The 19,960-nt window shown below is 39.0% G+C and overlaps 1 protein-coding gene across 3 annotated transcripts; it reads left to right on the forward strand.

Moving 5' to 3' along the window:
* Positions 1-478: 478 nt before the first annotated feature.
* tekt2 (tektin 2) lies at positions 479-15,934 on the forward strand. Of its 3 annotated transcripts, none has more exons than XM_033045235.1 (11): positions 479-1,009; positions 2,012-2,073; positions 3,236-3,411; positions 7,801-7,926; positions 9,525-9,730; positions 11,304-11,447; positions 12,160-12,274; positions 12,854-12,961; positions 13,860-14,003; positions 14,337-14,416; positions 15,592-15,934. In XM_033045235.1, exons 3-11 carry the CDS (start codon positions 3,256-3,258, stop codon positions 15,803-15,805), a joined length of 1,293 nt encoding a protein of 430 aa, XP_032901126.1. In that variant the 5' UTR covers positions 479-1,009; positions 2,012-2,073; positions 3,236-3,255; the 3' UTR covers positions 15,806-15,934. The 3 variants fall into 3 exon arrangements, with proteins under 3 accessions (XP_032901126.1, XP_032901125.1, XP_032901127.1); XM_033045234.1 differs by having other exon boundaries at positions 479-963; XM_033045236.1 differs by having other exon boundaries at positions 479-941.
* The last annotated feature ends 4,026 nt before the right edge of the window (positions 15,935-19,960 follow it).

The raw sequence follows: 19,960 nt of genomic DNA on the forward strand, positions 1-19,960 counted from the left end.
CCAGACAGCAGTGCTCCTTCTCCTCCATGTATTCCTGAGACCTAGACTATCTACAGCAGGTACTCGTGCTGAATCTGCACAATCCTTCAAATTCATTGGAAAGACGTGACCAGATGACCAGATGTCAGTGTCCTATCCCAGACCAATGACCCCAGCACGGAAGTCCTATTTACACAAAGCAAAGGGTTCACAGATGTCCCAAAGCCTCCTTGAAGAACTGCGGGTACAGTAACAACATTTAAAAGACATTTGGACAGATACATGGATAGGAAAGATTTAGAGGGATATGGACCAAACAATGGGTCTAGCTTAGATGGGGCAAATGATCGGCATTTGGGCAGTTCCATCCTGTATGACTAAATAAGTCGACCCCGAGGTACATACAGCCTGAGAAAAACATAATCATCCCACACATGCCTGGAAAAACAAACATCCCACACACCACCTCAACCAACTGCGTGTATTCTCGTTTCAGTGTTAATGTTTTCGCTAATGTTTCCATGGTGATTTTTACTCGCGATGCCTATCCGCTTCGCGATCCTCGGTGTTAATTTTAGTTTAGAAGATTGAGCCGAAGTTCAAGCACTTTCCTTGATCGACTTCCCTCCTCAGGTGACTGCACAGCGACCACCTGACTCGCTAACCCCGGAGAGCAGAGTGAGGATCTCAGCCAAATGTGTTCAAACTGAAATTCTCTCCTAAGTTTGACACATTTTAACAAGGCGAATGAATGATTGATGGAGGACTTGCTGAAGCGGCCACGTGTCCGGCGGTGGTATTGTTGCCCCTTCAGTTGTCATGGTTGTGTTGTCCAGGTACTGCCTGTGTGATTGGTGCGAAGGAGGCGTCTCCGGGCAACGCTGCTGGTGTTTGTGACGGAGCGACTGGAACGCACCGAAGAGAAGCCGGCGGCCGCTTCATGGAGTCGGGCTGAGGGCTGAGCTAACAACCCGGGCCCGTTGGGTAAGCATCGCCTTGCAATCTGATGTTTGAATCTACTCCAGGGCGGGTCAGTGATAGCCACTTTTATTTTATTATTCTTGTCTCCGACCGACAAATGACACGATCAGCACTTTCCAGTGCTGAAGAAAAATGGTTTAAAACTTCAGATATTAAAACAATTCCCACGGGCCTTCCCATATCCGAGTATGAAGTAGAAAAAAATCAGGTCCTCAGCAGGCTGGAACAAGAAAGCAAAGAGGAAATGTAAGTTATCGATTGTTTCCAGTAGACTATGCAGGAAAAATGCATTTGTGAGACCAGAACAGGTAATTGCATTTCAGATGATTACGAATGAAACCTATCCAAGTTGCATATGAATTTTGGGACTGCTGAATTCAGTGAGAAGGCAGGAGAATTGGGTTAGGAGGGAGAGATAGATCAGCCATGATTGAATGGCGGAGTAGACTTGATGGGCCGAATGGCCTAATTCTGCTCCTATCATTTATGACCTTATGAACTGGGGTGGGAGATTGCAACCTTCACGTGGTCCGCCCAGTTTCAATGAATGCAATCAACCTGGCGTGCACAATCAAATAAGATCAAATAGAACTAGTAGTCCTACAACTTTAGGCTGTGCACGCAATATGCAAGAAGAAGAAGACCTTATGAACTTAATTAAAATTTTAAAAAAACATTGAGGTTTAATGTGTAGGACGTCACCAGGACTAAACTGAAAGAAAATTATTATTTAGAAAGCCATTATTGAATGGATTCAAGTCTGGATTCTAATTGATTGGATTGTAGGAAGAAGAGAAATGTTAGCCTTCCGCTTTATGATTTCCAGTCAATTCCAGTAATGTATTAATGTGGAATCTTCATCCAATACAACTGTACACTGCACAATTGTCTTCCTTCAAACATCTCCTTTAATAGTGCCTTTGATCATCTAACTGGTTTCTACTTTTATCTGTACATAAATAACAACTAAACCTAATAAGCAATTAATCTGCTGTAAAATACTTTGAAACATATAAAAACTATTGTTTATTGCTAATGTTTCCTTCCACAGATGCAGCCTGACCTGCTGAGTGCAGCATTTTGTTTCTAACTGAGAATATTGGAAGAATAATTGTGAGTTCATCCCTTTCTCTCCTTCACCTTTCCCCTTATCTCACTTTTCAATCCTTGCAGATGATAAATCACTAAGAAAACTTTAGGTCAACACCTTCTTAATATAAATTGTTGTCAAGAAGGAACAAAAAGTTTCTTATTTTGAGATAACTGAAAAGGAAGCGGAATTGTATTTTCCAGTTTTAATATTGTGTGGATATAGGAAAGTTAGAAAAAAATGTGTTTCATATTGACAGGAAAATTCAGGATTACACAGAGCATGGGCACTTAATGAGAGGGGGAAATAATCTAAAAGATTTGAAATTAGAATCAAAAAGTGAAAAGAGTATTATCTCTTGGTTAGAACCTGTTAGCATACTGGGTGCATTTCTTTGAATTTTGTAGTTATATGTATCATTGAGAGCTAAAGATTGTGTTCACATAGTAAAATTGTAGAGGAAGTCTAGCAATAGAGAGGATATGAGATCTATTTCTGAACAGAGGAGGTTGTGAAACCAAAACTTGTCAGATAAAGCAGGACAAGGGACGGGGTTGCCACAGATAGGAGATTGTACCTGCTGTGTAGGAAGGAACTGCAGATGCTGGTTTAAACCGAAGTTTGATACAAAAAGCTGGAGTAACACAGCGGGACAGGCAGCATCTCTGGAGCGAATGGATGAGTGACGTTTCGGGTAGAGGCCCTTCTTCAGACTGAAGTCTGAAGTTACTGTTACTCCAGCTTTTTGTGTCTTTCTTTGATTGTACCTGCTGATTGAACTGTGAGTTCATCCCTTTTTTTGGGACATGAAAAATATGGATATGAAAATTAGAAAAAGCAAGATGTACGACCTATGGATAATGTCAATCTCAGAGTTAATGAACATTACTATTCACAATATACTTTTATGCTAGGTAAAAAAAGCAGCATTTGTAGAGAGAGAAACAGGGTTAACCTTTCAAACCAAGGACTCCTCCCTAGAACTGGATATGTTTTTGCGCTCATCCTTTGGATTTTCCATTGGATTATTACTTCATTATGTAGGGTGCCATGTAAATATCCACTGAGTCACCATTTTTCTGGAGGCATGCTGAGGATAAACATATCACTGTCACTAAGAGAGGAGAATAATGATCAACCATAGTTCATTGCATTCATCCAGTAAATATGAATTTTATCTTTCAGTTCAGTTCACGAAGGCAAAAATGGCAACTCTGAGTTTAAAGTCAGCTCAGCGCTACACAGTTCCTGACTGGTTCGCCAACAATAACCAGATCTCATCCAATTCGGAAAGACAGCGTTATATGTCCCATCAGATCCGGCAGGAAGGTAGAAGCCTGCGAAATGAAACCAACAATCAGGTAGGAATGAAAGCTGGATTTGAGCATGGCATTTTTTGAAATGATTATTCATACATGCATACATACAACAGTACCACACAGGAACAGGACTTCAGCACATGATGTCTGTGGTGATCATGATGCCAATTTAAACTGCACATCAACTTGCACATGGTCTGTATCCCAGTACATCCACAGTAAATGCTGGCCCTGCCGTTAATACTCCCAAACTGAACAAATTAATTATATCCTGAGTGATATAGTGGAACTAAACAAAAAGAGCCCAATCCAAGTCTGCCAAGGAGAATTCTCAATCAGATGCCGTGTTTTAAAGCACATTAGTGAACTAGGTTTTTACAACAATCCAGTGGTTCTGTGGTCATCATCACATTAAGTTTAGACTATGTCTGTTCTCTCAGGTATTAAAAACACTTCAGTTCCTTGTCTACAGTTATTTTGTAATGTTCTAAGGCCTTGAAAGACAGAATATAAAAGCTTTTAAATTCAAACTTCTTCATTTAGAATCTGTTTGGCTCTTTGCTTTCTGACTGGACATGCAGACTACTTGATTAATTTACTCATGACCTGGATCTCCCAGAGTTATCAGTGCTAATTTGTCAAATTAATCGTCAGAAGTTGGAATGCAAAAATCCACAGAAAGTCTATAGATAAATGCAAGTTTAATAAACAGCTCTTGTTCATTTGATGCTCATAATAGGATCCTGGTCAACGTATTGCACCCTTGATGACACAATTACTCATTACTCTGCTTCCCTAGAAATGAAAAAGTGATGACCATCTGACAGAAGATTGCTCATTTTCACATCTAAATTTAATTTTGCCCTCTTTTGTAAGTTACGGTTTTGGAAAAGTAAGATGTGTCATCCCTGTGGGTTCTCCTCACTGCTGAGAGACCAATGTCTGTTTACACTTTGAGATCATTGTGTATGATCAGAAACTGAAATTCTTCATTTTATTATAGCTAATGTTTTCTTCCAGTCTCTCGCCCTCTTGCTCTTGCTCACTCTCTCATTCTCTTAATACACTTGTGTCTAAATCTAAATTTGTTGATGAATTTGGTGACCATAAAACAATGCAGCATAGGAACAGGCCTCTTGTCCTACAATGTATGTGCAGACCATGATGCCAATTTAAGCTGTATATCTGCCTGCAAGTGGCCAATATCCCTCTATTGTCCATATGAAGTATGACCAGTATGAAGATCCCTTGTCATGATATGTTTCATAAGAGTAAATATAGATGTAAGACAGTTATTGAGTCAACTTGCCATTTAGCCATTTGAGTGAGTGCTATCAGTTTCTTGGATAATATTTGTGGAATCTTATGTACAAGTGTTTTTTGACATTTTGCTACAAAATAATAATTAAGGTTATGACACCTCACAGATAAAAATCTACAGTGTCCTCCATAATGTTTGGGACAAAGACCCATCATTTATTTATTTGCCCCTGTACTCCACAATTTGAGATTTGTAATAGAAAAAATCACATGTGGTTAAATTGCAAATTGTCAGATTTTAATAAGGGCCATTTTTATACATTTTGTTTTCACCATGTAGACATAACAGCAGTGTTTATACATAGTCCCCCCTATTTCAGGCCACCATAATGTTTGGGACACATGGCTTCACAGGTGTTTGTAATTGCTCAGGTGTGTTTAAATGCCTCCTTAATGCAGGTATAAGAGTGCCATGTCATGTATATGAAAGTAGTCATGTTTAGTATTTTGTTGCATATCCTTTGCATGTAATGACTGCTTGAAGTCTGCGATTCATGGACATCACCAGTTGTTGGGTGTCTTCTCTGGTGATGCTCTGCCAGGCCTGTATTGCAGCCATCTTTAGCTTATGCTTGTTTTGGGGGCCAGTCCCCTTCAGTTTTTACCATTTTTTAGCTTTGAAAAACTCCTTTGTTGCTTTAGAAATATGTTTGGGATGATTGTCTTGCTGTAGAATGAAACGCCAGCCAATGAGTTTTGAGGCATTTGTTTGAACTTGAGCAGATAGGATATGTCTATACACTTCAGAATTCATAATGCTACTACCATCATCAGTTGTATCATCACTGAAGATAAGTGAGCCAGTACCTTCAGCAGCCATACATGGCCAGGCCATAACACCCCCACCGTGTTTCACAGATGAGGTGGTATGCGTTGGATCTTGGGCAGTTCCTTCACTCCTCCAAACTTTGCTCTTGCCATTATAATAATAATAAACTTTATTACGGACTCAAGGCCCAGACAAGGGGCAACATTACATTAAAAATGCATTGCATATCAAATATCATAAATACATATATAATCTTGGTATATCACATAAAAACATCATAATTTATATAAAAAAAACAAAAAAAAAACACAATACTTAAGTTAAAAATCCAGATTAAAAGATTATCAATGTCCTACAACGAGACAACGATACCAGTGTCTCCACAGCTGGGATTCGTAGCGTGTAGTGCTAACCCTTATGTTTGACAAGGCCACAATAAGCACATTTTTAGAGTCATTTATCCTGCAAATGATATAATGATATCCATTACTTTGTCTTTGTCTCCTCTGTCCACAAGACCTTTTTCCAGAACTGTGGTTGCTCTTTTAAGTACTTCTTGGCAAACTGTAACCTGGCCATCCTATTTTTGTGGCTAACCAGCGGTTTGCATCTTGCAGTGTAGCCTCTGTATTTCTGTTCATGATGTCTTCTGCGGACAGTGGTCATTGACAATCCTGAAGTGTGACTCCTGACTCCTGAAGTGTGTTTCTGATCTGTCGGAATAAAGTTTTCTTTATTATAGAGAGAATTCTTCTGTCATCAGTTGTGGAGGTCTCCTTGTCCTGCCAGTCCCTTTGCGATTAGTAAGCTCACCAGTGCGCTCTTTCTTCTTAATGATGTTCCAAAAAGTTGATTTTGGTGAGCCTAAGGTTTGGCTGATGTCTCTAACAGTGTTATGCTTGTTTCTCAGTCTCATAATGGCTTCTTTGACTTTCATTGGCACAACTTTGGTCCTCATGTTGATAAACAGCAATAAAAGTTTCCAAATGTGATGGAAAGACTGGAGGAAAGATTCGGTGCTGAGAGCTCTCTTATACCTGCATTAAGAAGGCATCTAAACACACCTGAGCAATTACAGACACCTGTGAAGCCATGGATGTCCCAAACAATATGGTGCCCTAAAAGGGGGGGATTATGTATAAACACAGCTGTAATTTCTACATGGTGAAACCAAAATGATAAAATCTGACAATGTGCGCTTTAACCACATGTGATTTTTTACTATTACAAATCTCAAATTGTGGGGTCCAGAGGCAAATAAATAAATGATGGGGCTTTGTCCCAAACATTATAGAGGGCACTGTATGACTTTAAGGCAATTTTTTAGTTCATGATTTGTGAATATCACGAAATAAATGTTGATTCATTTGTTCATTTATTCTTTTTCTTTAATCCCTTCGTTCTATTTTTCATTTAAAGATATTGAAGACCATGATTTAATTAGAAAGACACAGCAATTTTAGTTCCAAGTAACTGGAAAAACGAAGAAATTATCTCTGGTAGTAATATAATTCCTAAACAAATGAAACAACATGGCTGATTTCCTCTGCCTCGCTGAATTTTGAGAAGGTTGAAAGGGATAATTAGCCATAAAGCAATAGATACTTTCAAAAGTTATCTAATGATAATGGGATAACATAGAACATCTGCTATATCTTTTTTTCCTTTTTCAATTAGGCTATTTGGCTCTCGTTAATGGTAGCAGTATTTAGATAACGGCCTACTTCCTGAAAGCAGACCCATACATTGCTTGCCATGGTGACCCAAATTAACTGGCCTTGGAAGATGTACAGCTTAATTTAGCTGAGGTCAGATTTGCCAGTTGTAAAAAAATAATTTTAGACTGAAGTGAGAAAAGTTAGACTACTATTGTGTTAGAACTAATGTTAATCAACCTTACCAAAATTTACTTGCATATGTATAATTTGTCCAATATACTAACCTACAGATTAGGAATGGGATTCACAAAATATCACAATCTTTAGTAACCACTGTACATATTCTGCCATGCATATACAAAGCATGGATGGTTAATATCCTGGCAATTGCTTAATTATTTGGTAAACTGCTCAAACATTGCTTTCTTGGATTGCAACATAATAAACCTTTTCATTCCATTGCCATCTATCCTCACAGCCTTTGATGAAAAACTCATATTTGGAACCGTGTCTCTAGGGTTATTGAGTGGAAACATTAAAATAAAGCTGTCTTTTGGAAAAGTTTATTTAGAATGCATAGGACCCGATGATGACGCCACTCGGACCAGCTAAATACATCTAACGTTTATGATCCAATTGAATTTATCAATCTATTGGAACTGTGAGATCTATTATTTATTGCAGACAAAATGGGATCAAGAAGATAACAGCACTAGGCTCGCTGAGCGAATGGATGAGGTGGACCGATGGAAAGAACTTTTGGAGATAGCTCTTTGCGACATTAATGCTGAGATAGATGCTTTAAGCAAAGTAAGTTTATACCACCGTCTCCTCATATTTATTTTGAATTTTATTCTCTGAATGTTTATTTTTGGAACCAAATACATTTGGGCTACATGTTCTGTGCTAAAGAGGTGTAGATTCAAATTACTGCATTTGAGAGCTTTCACAAGCAATATCTGAGCAATGTGAATTGAGGCAAAATTGGACAACAAATAGTTTAGTTAATCAGGTTTAATATCAGATGGAATTTTGCAAGCTCTTCTAAAAGTGAGGTTCTGCCTTTTAGATTGGCAGGGCCTTTTGAGACACTAGTTTGTTGCTCTATCATCAAGGTTCATTTCCTTTATCACTGCTCCACAACATCACAAAGACAAGGCATGGAAATTGATTGCAAAAATCTCATTGCTGCAAAACTAAGATTGACCTTTCTGTGCAACTCAAATATTTGTTTGGAGTTTTCTTTATCCAGAGCCACGTAATATATCTAAATTATTCAATCTAATCACAGAGAATGCCCTATTTATATTTTTATGTGAAGGGAGGACTGTTAAAGTCCTTTAAACAAGACTTTCAAGAAGGATGACATTATACAGTACAATGTCAAGTATGATCTCCGTAAGGATATCGGGGAGGCTGCGAAAGAATGCCAGAACAAACTAGAGGTTCAATTCAATACCAGGTGACTAAAGAAGAATCCTGACCTGAAATGCCGCCTATCCATGTTCTCCAACTGGAGTTACTCCAGTACTTTGTGTCTTTTTTTTGCAGTTCCTTGTTTCTGTGGCAGGGCCTGAATACCAACACAGGCTACAGGCTACAAGTCATGGGGTGATCTCTGGCAATGCAGATCTCTTCTGGATGAGCTCAAAACCTTTTACACCTGTTTTGAACAAGCAAACAAAGTTTCACCAACTGGCTCTGTCCCATACATCTCGGTGGCAGAAGTCATTTTAAAAAATTTTTAATTTCAAAATAGACTTTATTCAATTGATAAATATATACAATTCATGAACCGTGCGAAAAAAAAATTCATCAGACATTTTCGGAGACTATACAAATTGTTCACTACAATTTTTTTACATTTTTCAAATTCCACCAAACTGTCCCCCACCCGTGCCACTCATGTGGCCCCCTGGCGTGGGATACCTTCCTTTATTTGAGGGGCGTCTCCACCATACCGTGCAGAAGTCATGTTTTCATGAGAGTAAACTCTCAGAAAGCTACAGGCCCAGTTGAAATCCCTGAACGATTATGGGAGAAATGTGTACACACCAGGGAAAGAGAGTTGGTTTCAAGTCCCATATTTCCCACCCTCTAGCTTCATTTTTCACACCTTTCCTTGTCTAGCACCCTTTGGTCTCATTTTCACCTCTAGTCTTTGTCATTTACTCCACTGGCTACCAATCTTCCCCACTCACTGAATCCATCTATCACTTGCCAGACTTTCTTTTCCAATTTTCTGCCCCCCTTGCTCCATCAGTCTGAACAAGGGTTCCAACCCAAAATGTCATCTGTCTATTCCTTCCACAGATGCTGCCTGACCCACTGAGTTCCTCCAGCAGTTTGATTTTGCTGAATCTGAATAGGTTTTAGTACAGTTGAACAGTTTTGGCAATCTCTTCCAGAGTAAGGAAGAAGCAGAGCGTGCTTTAGAAGCCAAGAATCTAAATCTGGATGTTGCCATTGAATCTCTAACTCTACGGGAAGGTCGGAAGGACATTGATCTTGTGACAGACCAAGTGCACGAACAGCTTCTTAAGGAAGTTGAGGTGATTGATGGTTCGAAGGAAGCTCTTCAGCAGAAAATCAGTGAAGCCCATGAACAACTCTGGTATGTGCATCAGTGGGCTTTTATTTATTTGTATTTCTGATTGTTTGTGACAATTGCATTGATGCAAGAATAAAGTCCATTGATGCAACATTGTCCAGTTTTGACATTTGTCCATAGAACGTTAGTCTCTCTTACTCCACCATCTGCCTATTATCCCTCTTCCACCTTCCTTCTCTCCATACCAACATCTAAATTTTATGCTATTTGAAATCTACCTGGTAGAAATCCTGTTGGACAGGTTCTTACTGTAATATTATCTAAGTATTTTTCTGTTTATTGTTTCCATATGAGATACTCCAGTTAGAAATTTTGGCTGACATATACATACTTTGATTTACAACCGAATGCATGAAGTAAAAGGCATTCAACAAGGTTCTGCATGGTAGGCTGCTTTAGAAGGTTAGATTGCATGGGATCCAAGGAGAGAAAGCTGAATGGATAGCAAATTGACTTAATGGAAGGAAGCAGAGGGTGATGGTGGAAGGTTGCTTCTCGGACTGGAGGCCTGTGACTAGTGGTGTGCCTCATGGTTCGGTTCTGGGCCCGTTATTGTTTGTCATCTACATAAATGATTTGGATGAGAACATACAGGGCAAGATTAGCAAGTTTGCTGATGTTACAAAAGTGGGTGGTTTTGCAGATAGTGAAGATGGTTGTGAAAGATTGCAGCAGGATCTGGATCGATTGGCCAGGTGGGCTGAGGAATGGATGATGGAATTTAATACAGAGAAGTGTGAGGTATTGCATTTTGGGACGTCTAACGTCCTACACAGGACCTACACAGTGAATGGGAGGCCGCTGGGGAGTGTTGTAGAGCAGAGGGATCTACGAGTGCAGGTGCATGGTTCATTGGAGGTCGAGTCACAGGTAGATAAGGTGGTCAAAAAGGGTTTTGGCACATTGGCCTTCATCAGTCAGAGTATTGAGAACAGAAGTTGGTAGGTCATGTTGCAGTTGTATAAGATGTTGGTGAGACTGTATTCAGAGTATTGTGTTCAGTTCTGGGCACCATGTTATAGAAAAGATATTGTCAAGCTTGAAAGGGTTCAGGGAAGATTTATGAGGATGTTGCCAGGACTCGAGGGTCTGAGTTATAGGGAGAGGTTGAGTAGGTTGGGTCTCTATCCTTTGGAGCACAAGAGGATGAAGGGTGATCTTATAGAGGTGTATAAAATCATGAGAGGAATAGATCAGGTAAATGCAAAGAATCTATGCCCAGAGTAGGGGAATCGAGGACCAGAGGACATAGGTTCAAGGTGAAGGGGAAAGGATTTAATAGGAATCTGACGGGTAACGTTTTCACACAAAGGGTGGTGGGTGTATGGAACAAGCTGCCAGAGGAGGTAGTTGAGGCTGGGACTATCCCAATTTTTAAGAATCATGGATAGGATAATTTTGGAGGGATATGGACCAAGCTCAAGCAGGTGGGACTAGTGTAGTTGGGACATGTTGGCCGGTGTGAGCAATTTGGGCCAAAGGGCCTGTTTCTACATTGTAACACTATGACTCTATGACTAATTCATCCTCAGCTGACGTGATCTACTGACGGAAGGTATTTTCTGTTCTTTTGCAGCTTGTTGATGGAAGCACGTCAGCAGCTGATCTTTGACATCAAGAATAAAAAGGAAGCTTTGGATATTGACGGAGTTGCTCTATCTCTCAACAATAATTCCACAAATATTTCACTTAAACCAAACCCATTGCGCATCCCTCCTGGGTAAGAAGAACCTTTATGTTTTACAATTCTGATTATAGTCTTCAGTTTTGGTCACCCTCTTAACAGGAAGGAGGTCAGTTAGCTGGAAAGAGTACAGAGAAGATTTATTAGAATGGTGCCAGGACTTGTGTCTGAGCTATCGGGAGATATTGGGCACTTTATTACCGGGTGGCTGAGGGATGATCTTATAGAGGTGTATAAAATTACGAGGGGAATTGATAAGGTGAATGCACAGTCATTTACCCAGGATGGGGGAATAAAGAACCAAAAAACAGTTTTAAGGTGAGAGAAGAAAGATTTAATAAGAACTTGAGGGGCAACTTATTAACTCAGAGGGTAGTGGGTATATGGAATGAGCTGTCAGAGGAGGTGTTTGAGGCAGGTACAATAACAACATTTGATATACTTGTACAAGTACATGGATAAGAAATGTTTATGGACTAAATGCAGGGAAATGGGACTAGCTTAGGTGGGGCTTCATGGTCGGCATGGACAGGTGGGGCTGAAGGGCCTGTTTCCATAAGAAATAGGAGCAGAATTAGGTCATTCAGCCCATCGAGTCTGCTCCACCATTCGTTCATAGCTATTTTATTATTCCATCTCAAGGCCATTCTGCTGCATTCTCCCCATAACCTTTGACGTCCTTAAGTGCTCTATGACTCTATGACAACACTGCACAACTACATTTTTCTTTGTTGCCTGCTTTGGGTAGGTCCACCACTATCCAGCAATGGGATATGTTCAGTCGTTACAACAAGGATCGCGCAGAAGCAGAGATGAATGCTTCAACTAATCTTCGTGAAGCGATTGCAGCCACCATTAAATATGTAAGTCCAAATGAGAATTTCTTATCTTCTATTTCTGGGATATGCAAAAGCAGGGAATATCTTGTCAAAGTTATCTGCCTAGGTTCCATCTTCTCTTAATTGATGAGCTTGGGTAAAATAAATCAGGGGCCTTAACCTGTAGCATCAATTCATTTTCTACAGTATCTCCTTATAGTGTGGCCACCCTGCATTCTAAGTGAATATTCTATTGGTAGTGGTAATAGATATTTCACAGATTGTGGTGTAATCACTATAACTATTTACAATGCTTGATTGTCATTCTTTCTTCAATTAATACTATGTGTATAAAAGGTGGAATATAAAGAATGAAAAATTGAAAGAAAGATTCTAGGGTTAGGCATTAAAATATTCACACTGTGAATAAAACCTTGCAGGAGAGAAATGTTTATGTCTTGGGCAGCAAATTTCCCCCCAATCAGCAGATTATGAAGCAACAGAGTCATGAATTATGAAAGTCAGACGGGGTGTGAAGGGGGTCTTAGAAAAGGATAAGAGGCCAATTGACATTGTGTAAAATGAAAACACCCGTAACTTGACTCCTGATTTTTGTCCTTGCAGACTGATAATGAAGTGGAGGCACAGCGAGTTGCCACTGACTTTGCCTTCAGGAAGAGAATTCATGAATTTGAACAAGCCCTTAGTGAATTAAAATGGCAGGAGAAAAATGTAATGAACTTCATTCTATATTGGAACTTTTTCATTTAATTGTACTTTAACCTTTTTGAAACATATATATTTCTCATTTATAGAGAATCTCAAGTAAAAATGTCAAAATAATATTTTCTATACTGGTACTCAAATTGGATATCAATACTGGGTCTATAACAGCTGATTAAAATATTACGGTCTTTTCATAATAATATAATACCCCATAGATTGCAATTGGGTCTTGAAATAAGGGAGATATAATCAAAACCAATTGCAATAATACCAATTGTATGGTTTCTTAAGGGACCACTCTATATTCAAGATTGCTTCATAGCTTTGGATCAGCCAATCTGATACAAACCAATTTCACAAATCGGATCTGCAGAACTTTAATATAAGACTATTTTACTGAGAAAGCTAAGGATTTACCTTTCAATTATTTATCTTTTAATATTAATGTAACTATTATAACAAAACCTCTCTAGAACCAAAAAAACACATTTTCCATTTTGATTATTTTAATATTTTTCCTTCATCTTTTCTGTCTCACACTTAGATATATATTTCTTACCCTATCATTTTAATTTCTGTAGGAAACTAACATTGAATTGAACATTTTTATTTATTTTTCCAATTTTGTCCCTCAGTATGGATTCTCCCATAAGATTAGTTGAAGAAGCACAGTTCATATAGGCAGCAAGTTTGTGATTTCTGAATATAACTGCACATTTCTTACACCCTTGCCTTGCACACCTCTCTATTTTTGGTTTATACCTTAAGGAAACATATGCCTGTCACCCACAAAATACCACATTCACAAACAAAAGGAAAGACCTTGTGAAGCCACTTATTCTGTTTGTTAGAAAATCTTGTGAAGCCATAAATCATGTTTTTCTATGTCAATGTTCTCATTCAGCTCTTGGAGGAAATTGCAGATCTTGAAGAGGACATTCGACGTCTTGAAGCAGATCTTCGAGCTAAGATTGCTCCTTTGAAGGTGGCTCACACAAGACTTGAAGCTCGTACCTACAGACCCAATGTTGATCTCACCAGAGATGAAGTAAGAATAAAGGCTTATTAAGTTGTGATATTTCAATCTCATTTAGGACATTTAAAACTGATTCTATTCCTATTTTTGACTGAACCTTTTATCTCTTCGGTTGCCTGTTCATCTGCTGCTGAATCCCTCGCACCTTTTAAGCATGGGTGGATATGTTTAATGAGTATAACCAGTAGGATGATTCTTTTCCCATATTGCAATCATTACAGTTAAATGTGCAGAGAAAGGATGCAAAGTACATTTGGGTAAAGTTGAGAGAGAACTATCTTCATTGGCTATAATGTGAATCGATGAAAATGCCGCAAGTATCACGTGTGATTCTTTTCCCCACAGGCGCAGTATGGACTGATAGATGAGGTACACCAGTTGGAGGGGACCATTGCTGCCCTCAAACAGAAACTTGCACAATCTCAGTAAGTTCTGTATTCTCTACTTGCTGATCAGGTTGCCATCTTCCACACATAAAACAAGATCTCCATTTTTAGTTACACGATGAAGGTGCCAAAAATACTCATTATATTTCTTCCAGATTTTAAAGTTTTAGTCCGGGTCAGCATGGCAGAAGTGTCTCAAGTATATGCATGCCATGCCCTTTCTCAATAATTTCAAAACCAAAATGGTACACTTATTCCATACCTTATATTTATAATATCTATATTCTTGGAATTTAGAAGATTGAGGGTTGATCTTATTGAAAAATATATGATCATTGAAGAGCATGACAGGGTAAATGTCGAGATGTTTCCACGAGTTGGAGAATCCCAAATGAGTGGACAGAGTTACAAGGTTAGGTGCTGCTCATTTAAAACAGATGTACTGGAACATCCTCATGCAGAGGGTGGTGAATCTCTGGAATTCTCTACCCCCAATTTAGACTCTATATCACCAGAGGTATTTAAAGAGAAACCAGATATATTTTTTGAAAGATCAGAGAACTTAGGGTGATGGAGAACAGGCACACAAGAAAAAAATATAGGCCAGATTAGTCATGATCACAATGAATGACAGTGTCCATGCCAGCTTCTATTGATGTCCTAATATTTTGGGGAATTTTAATTTATTGTATTTGTTGCATGCCTCTATTTGCCTGTATTTTCTATCCTGAAGAACAAACGGCCTGGAGTGTAACAAAGGTATTCTTAAAAGATGGATTCTGACCATGTACAGGCAGGTGGGAATTGTTTTATTTGACATTGTGGTCAATGCAGACATTGTGGGCTGAAAGGCCAGTTCCAGTGTGTACTTTTAGATTAGTTTATGGTCATATATATCAGGATGCAATGAAATTCCTTGTTCAAATGAAGCTCACAGAGTTAACAGTACATGGTAATGAATGATAGATACAACAATAAGTAGAACAACGAATGCAAAACAGCAGAATGGTGCAATCTGTGTGTTCTGTGTTCTACGGTATAAATAATCTGCTGAGAATGGTTTGTATTTCTGGTAACGATTACTTGGTTTAAATCACTTTGCAATGTAGCTGAGATTGTGAAATTAGTTAATTTGAACCTGACCTGGGACAGATGAAACAAAAAAATCTTTCCGTGACGAGGAATGTTTAACGTTTTCACGGCTTCTGCTTCAGGGATGCTTTGACTGCTCTCTACAAACAGCTGGCACGAGTGCAAGAAGACATCGCCTTGAAGACCCATTCACTCTGCCTTGATAACAGGAGCATGGATATAAGACGAAAACTCACAACTCCACCTGAGAAATATGTGTCAAAGATGGATAGTTTCACCCGTACACCCAACCGGCAACTTTCAGATATTAAATGCAGACAACTTGATTTATTATGATCACATTGAATCTAGTACAAAAAGGAGAATATCCCTGTGTAATGTAATGATGTTTCTGTTGCAATGATAAGTATGAATTACACATGCTGTAATCACCCAAGGAAATAAATAAAAGTGCCTAATCTCTCAGTAAATTCATGTTCACAGTTGAATAAGAAGAAAAAAATAATTGGGAACTTGAAGATATGTGATGCAACTACAAACATAGTCTTAGTATAAGAACAGTGGGCATTAGATTGGCTTGTCGGAGTTGCTCAGTCAACAATTGATTCCAGAAAGTCATTGAAATTGAAAGGAGATGGGGTAGAAATATAATTAGAGCATTACTTCGCTGATTGCTCTTTTGCGATCTATTATGGAAAATGAGTGAAGAGATATCAAACATATGGTGTTTCTTGGCTAGTAAGTCCATTTATCTCACGTTTGAAAAGGCAGACAAGATTATCTCGGATTATATATAAACCTGACTGGATAGGTGTTGGGGGACCACCTGCACATGTTTTTGAAACTTAATTTTTTTGATGTTATTGGAGCAAACGTTCCCTGTTGCTGTTTTAAATTTTGTTTTTGCCTTCTAGGTTGCATAAGTTGCCAGAAAAGCTTTAGACTATTTTGTTTCTTCTATTTCTCAGATACCACTGCATACAAAATTTTTATATTTTGTTTGAAAAGACTTTCCTTGTCAAAGTTATTTCTTCCCTGAGCACGTTATCCTACAAGTTTGTTATGGTGTCAACTCATGGTTTCTCCCACATTATTTGTTCTGCTCATTCTAGTTGCAGCAGCATATTTTAATGGATCAACTTTAACACCAGGGACCTGGTTCCCACCAACATCCAGACCATTTTGATTGAGAAGTCAGTTAGCGATGACCAGCCTTATAAGTGCATTGTGATTAAGTTAATGAAAGAGCACCCAAAGTTCTGGATGTTAATTCAGAGGCAAGTTCAACTCTTAACATAGCAACGTAATTAAATAATTTGTACATTTAAAGGGATTAAAAAGATCATCATAATTATGTGAAACTACCAGATTATGCAGAAATATATCTGCTGTATAAATGTCCTTCATGGAAGAAAAAAGGCTTTCCTTATTGATCTTGGCTCAATTGTTGATTTTCAAGCGCCTCCTCTGTTAAGAGACATTTAGGGATAGACAGTGGTTTAGTTTGTCATCTGCTAATTCATGCTTCCAGTGACCCAAGCACAAACTTGACCTCCAGTGTTCTCTTTGTGATGTTTTCACAATCTTTCTCTGACCATGTGGGTTCCTCCCACCTCCCATAGGTTGACTAGTTACTTGCTGCTAATGTGAGTGGTAGAATCCGGGAGGTGGTTTGATAGGAATGTAAACAGAATAAAATGGGATTATTGTAAATGGGGGCTTGATGGTTGGTGTGGATTTGGTGGTATAAAGGCTGCATTTCCAAGATATAGTGCTCCATGATTCTAACGTATAAATATGATGAATATATGCAAAATACTCTTATACCATCAAAAAGACTCTTATACCACTCTTATATCATCTGGCCATCTGATTGCTGTCATGTGGCCTGGCTTCTCATCAGCTCGCTGTCCTTGCTCAGTACATGGCATCAGCCCAGCATCAGTTTGCTAATTCTGTCATTAATTTGTTTGGCCCTCTTTAACAAAAAAATACATAGGCAAAAGGGACGTGACTATGTGATCAGGACCCAGAGCAACATACTACAGATTCTGGAAACGCTCCGCTAGTCAAGCAGCACCAAGTACGTGCTCTGTCCCATTGCATTATTGATATACTGTTTTGGTTAGGTATGTGCAGCTACAAATGGCACTAACCACATTTGAATATTTCCCTTTACAGTAGGTTTGCTGTCTTTTGAAATAGACCAATGAAAATCTTGGGCTTCATTCACTTTCAAAATCCCTCCCTAGTTTCTCCCCTCCCTGTATTGTAAACGTCCACAGCCTTCCTACGCTCTGAAGAGTTTCTTTAACTGATTCTGTTGGCTTTTGTATAATTCTGCATTTGGCAGACATGCTTTCAGGTATCTTAGTCCCATGATTTAAAATTAATCATTCTCATTCTTTGACATCCCTTAAAACTCACCTTTTTAATGAAGTCTTTAGATTTTCTTTCTAAAAATCTTTTTGTCACTTTAAGCTGGGTTTTTTTTTGTCTGATCGTATCTCTGAAATACATAAGGATTCTTATTTAATTCTGGAAAAATTAAATGACATTAACATTATTTTTGTTTTCTAATGGACAGAGCTAGTGCCCTAATTTAAAATGAATAAAGCTCTCAACTGCTACAAACATTAATACTTCCTGTATGAATGGAAAGAGTTCAGAGGGCGGAGTGTGTCTTTTAGTTTCTTGTCTTTTGAAATCGCTAATAAATTTAAAAAATCAGAAAAAAGAGACTACATTTTGTGGAACAAATATGCTAAGTGATGTCTCTTGGCTATGGCTGGAACAATACATTTTCTTCACGTAGATAGCCTAATATGGATATTTGCAAGGCAAATTAGTCACAACCACCAGCCACAGCCAAAGGGAGAACCCTGTATAAGAAATGGAAGTCACATGAGCAAGGACCATAAAAGACCGACCTTTATTATGATGAAAGCTGGCAAGGCCAGTATTTATTTCCAATGCTGTACTGAACTGCTCTTGGAGTAAAGTCACCTAAACCTTTTGCTGCCCATGTAGTGGAAGTGCACTTAAAGTGTTGCTGGGCAAATATTCTTGGATTTTGACCCAGTTCCAAAGAAAGTGTGCAAGTATGTTCGAATCTTAATGGTGTGTGGTTAATGGTTTCCTTGCATTTTCTTGTCCTTCCAGTTAGAATTTACAGATTTGGGAAGCTGTCATATACCTTTGGTGAGTTATTTCTGGGTATCTTACAGATGATGGGGAAAGGAGTGAATGCTGAGAGGTTAGGGTGGAGTTTCACTGAAGTAGATTACGTTGTCCTGGGCGTCATTTAAGCTTCTTGAGTGCTGCAGGAAATGGAGAGTTTTACATTGCATTGCTGACTTATACTCCATACATGGTGGAATGACTCAGAGGAGGCAAGTCACATGCTTCAGACTGGAGCCTACTTTTGCATGCATGTTATTTATGAAGCTGGTCCCTTTATGTTTCTGGTCTATGGTGAGCAGGGAATATTGATGGGTTTTTTTAAATATCATTATACATTAATCATTCCACCCACAAGTTGGGATGTCATTCTCTCGAAAATTCTCTGCAGTAACTCTTGGCACTTTTCACCCAAGCCTAGAGATTATTGAAGAATTGTACAACATGCAATTCGTGCAACCTTTTTAAAAGACCATAGAAAACTGTAGGGCTTAAGTTTGAAAGCCAATTCATCTTGAATGTGCTGATCTGGGCAACTAAAAAATTGCAGTTCTTCAATTGTGGGAATGACAACCAGGTATCCATCGCCCCTATGTGGATGTGTCGGGATTCAATAGACAATAGATGCAGGAGTATGCCATTCGGCCCTTCGAGCCAGCATTGCCATTCACTGTGATCATGGCTGATCATCCATAATCAGTACCCCGTTCCTGCCTTCGCCCCATATCCCTTGACTCTGTTATCTTTAAGAGCTCTATCTAACTCTCTCTTGAAAGCATTCAGAGAATTGGCCCCCACTGCCTTCTGCGGCAGAGAATTCCATGGATTCACAACTCTCTGGGTGAAAATGTTTTTCCTCATCTCCGTTCTAAATGGCCTATCCCTTATTCTTAAACTGTGGCCCCTGGTTCTGGACTCCCCCAACATCGGGAACATGTATCCTGCCTCTAGTGTGTCCAATCCCTTAATCTTATGTTTCAATAAGATATCCTCTCATCCCAAATTCCATTGTATACAAGCCTAGTCGCTCCATTCTCTCAACATATGACAGTCCCGCCATCCCGGGAATTAACCTCGTGAACCTACGCTGCACTCCCTCAATAGCAAGAATGTCCTTCCACAAATTTGGAGACCAAAACTGCCCACAATACTCCAGGTGTGGTTTCACTAGAGGCCTGCACAACTGCTGAAGGACCTCTTTGCTCCGATACTCAACTCCTCTTGTTATGAAGGCCAAAATGCCATTAGCTTTCTTCACTGCCTGCTGTACCTGCATGCTTACTTTCAGTGACTGATGAACAAGGACACCCA

The sequence above is a fragment of the Amblyraja radiata genome, chromosome 27 (assembly GCF_010909765.2).
Source record: "Amblyraja radiata isolate CabotCenter1 chromosome 27, sAmbRad1.1.pri, whole genome shotgun sequence".
Classification (NCBI taxonomy): Eukaryota; Metazoa; Chordata; class Chondrichthyes; order Rajiformes; family Rajidae; genus Amblyraja; species Amblyraja radiata.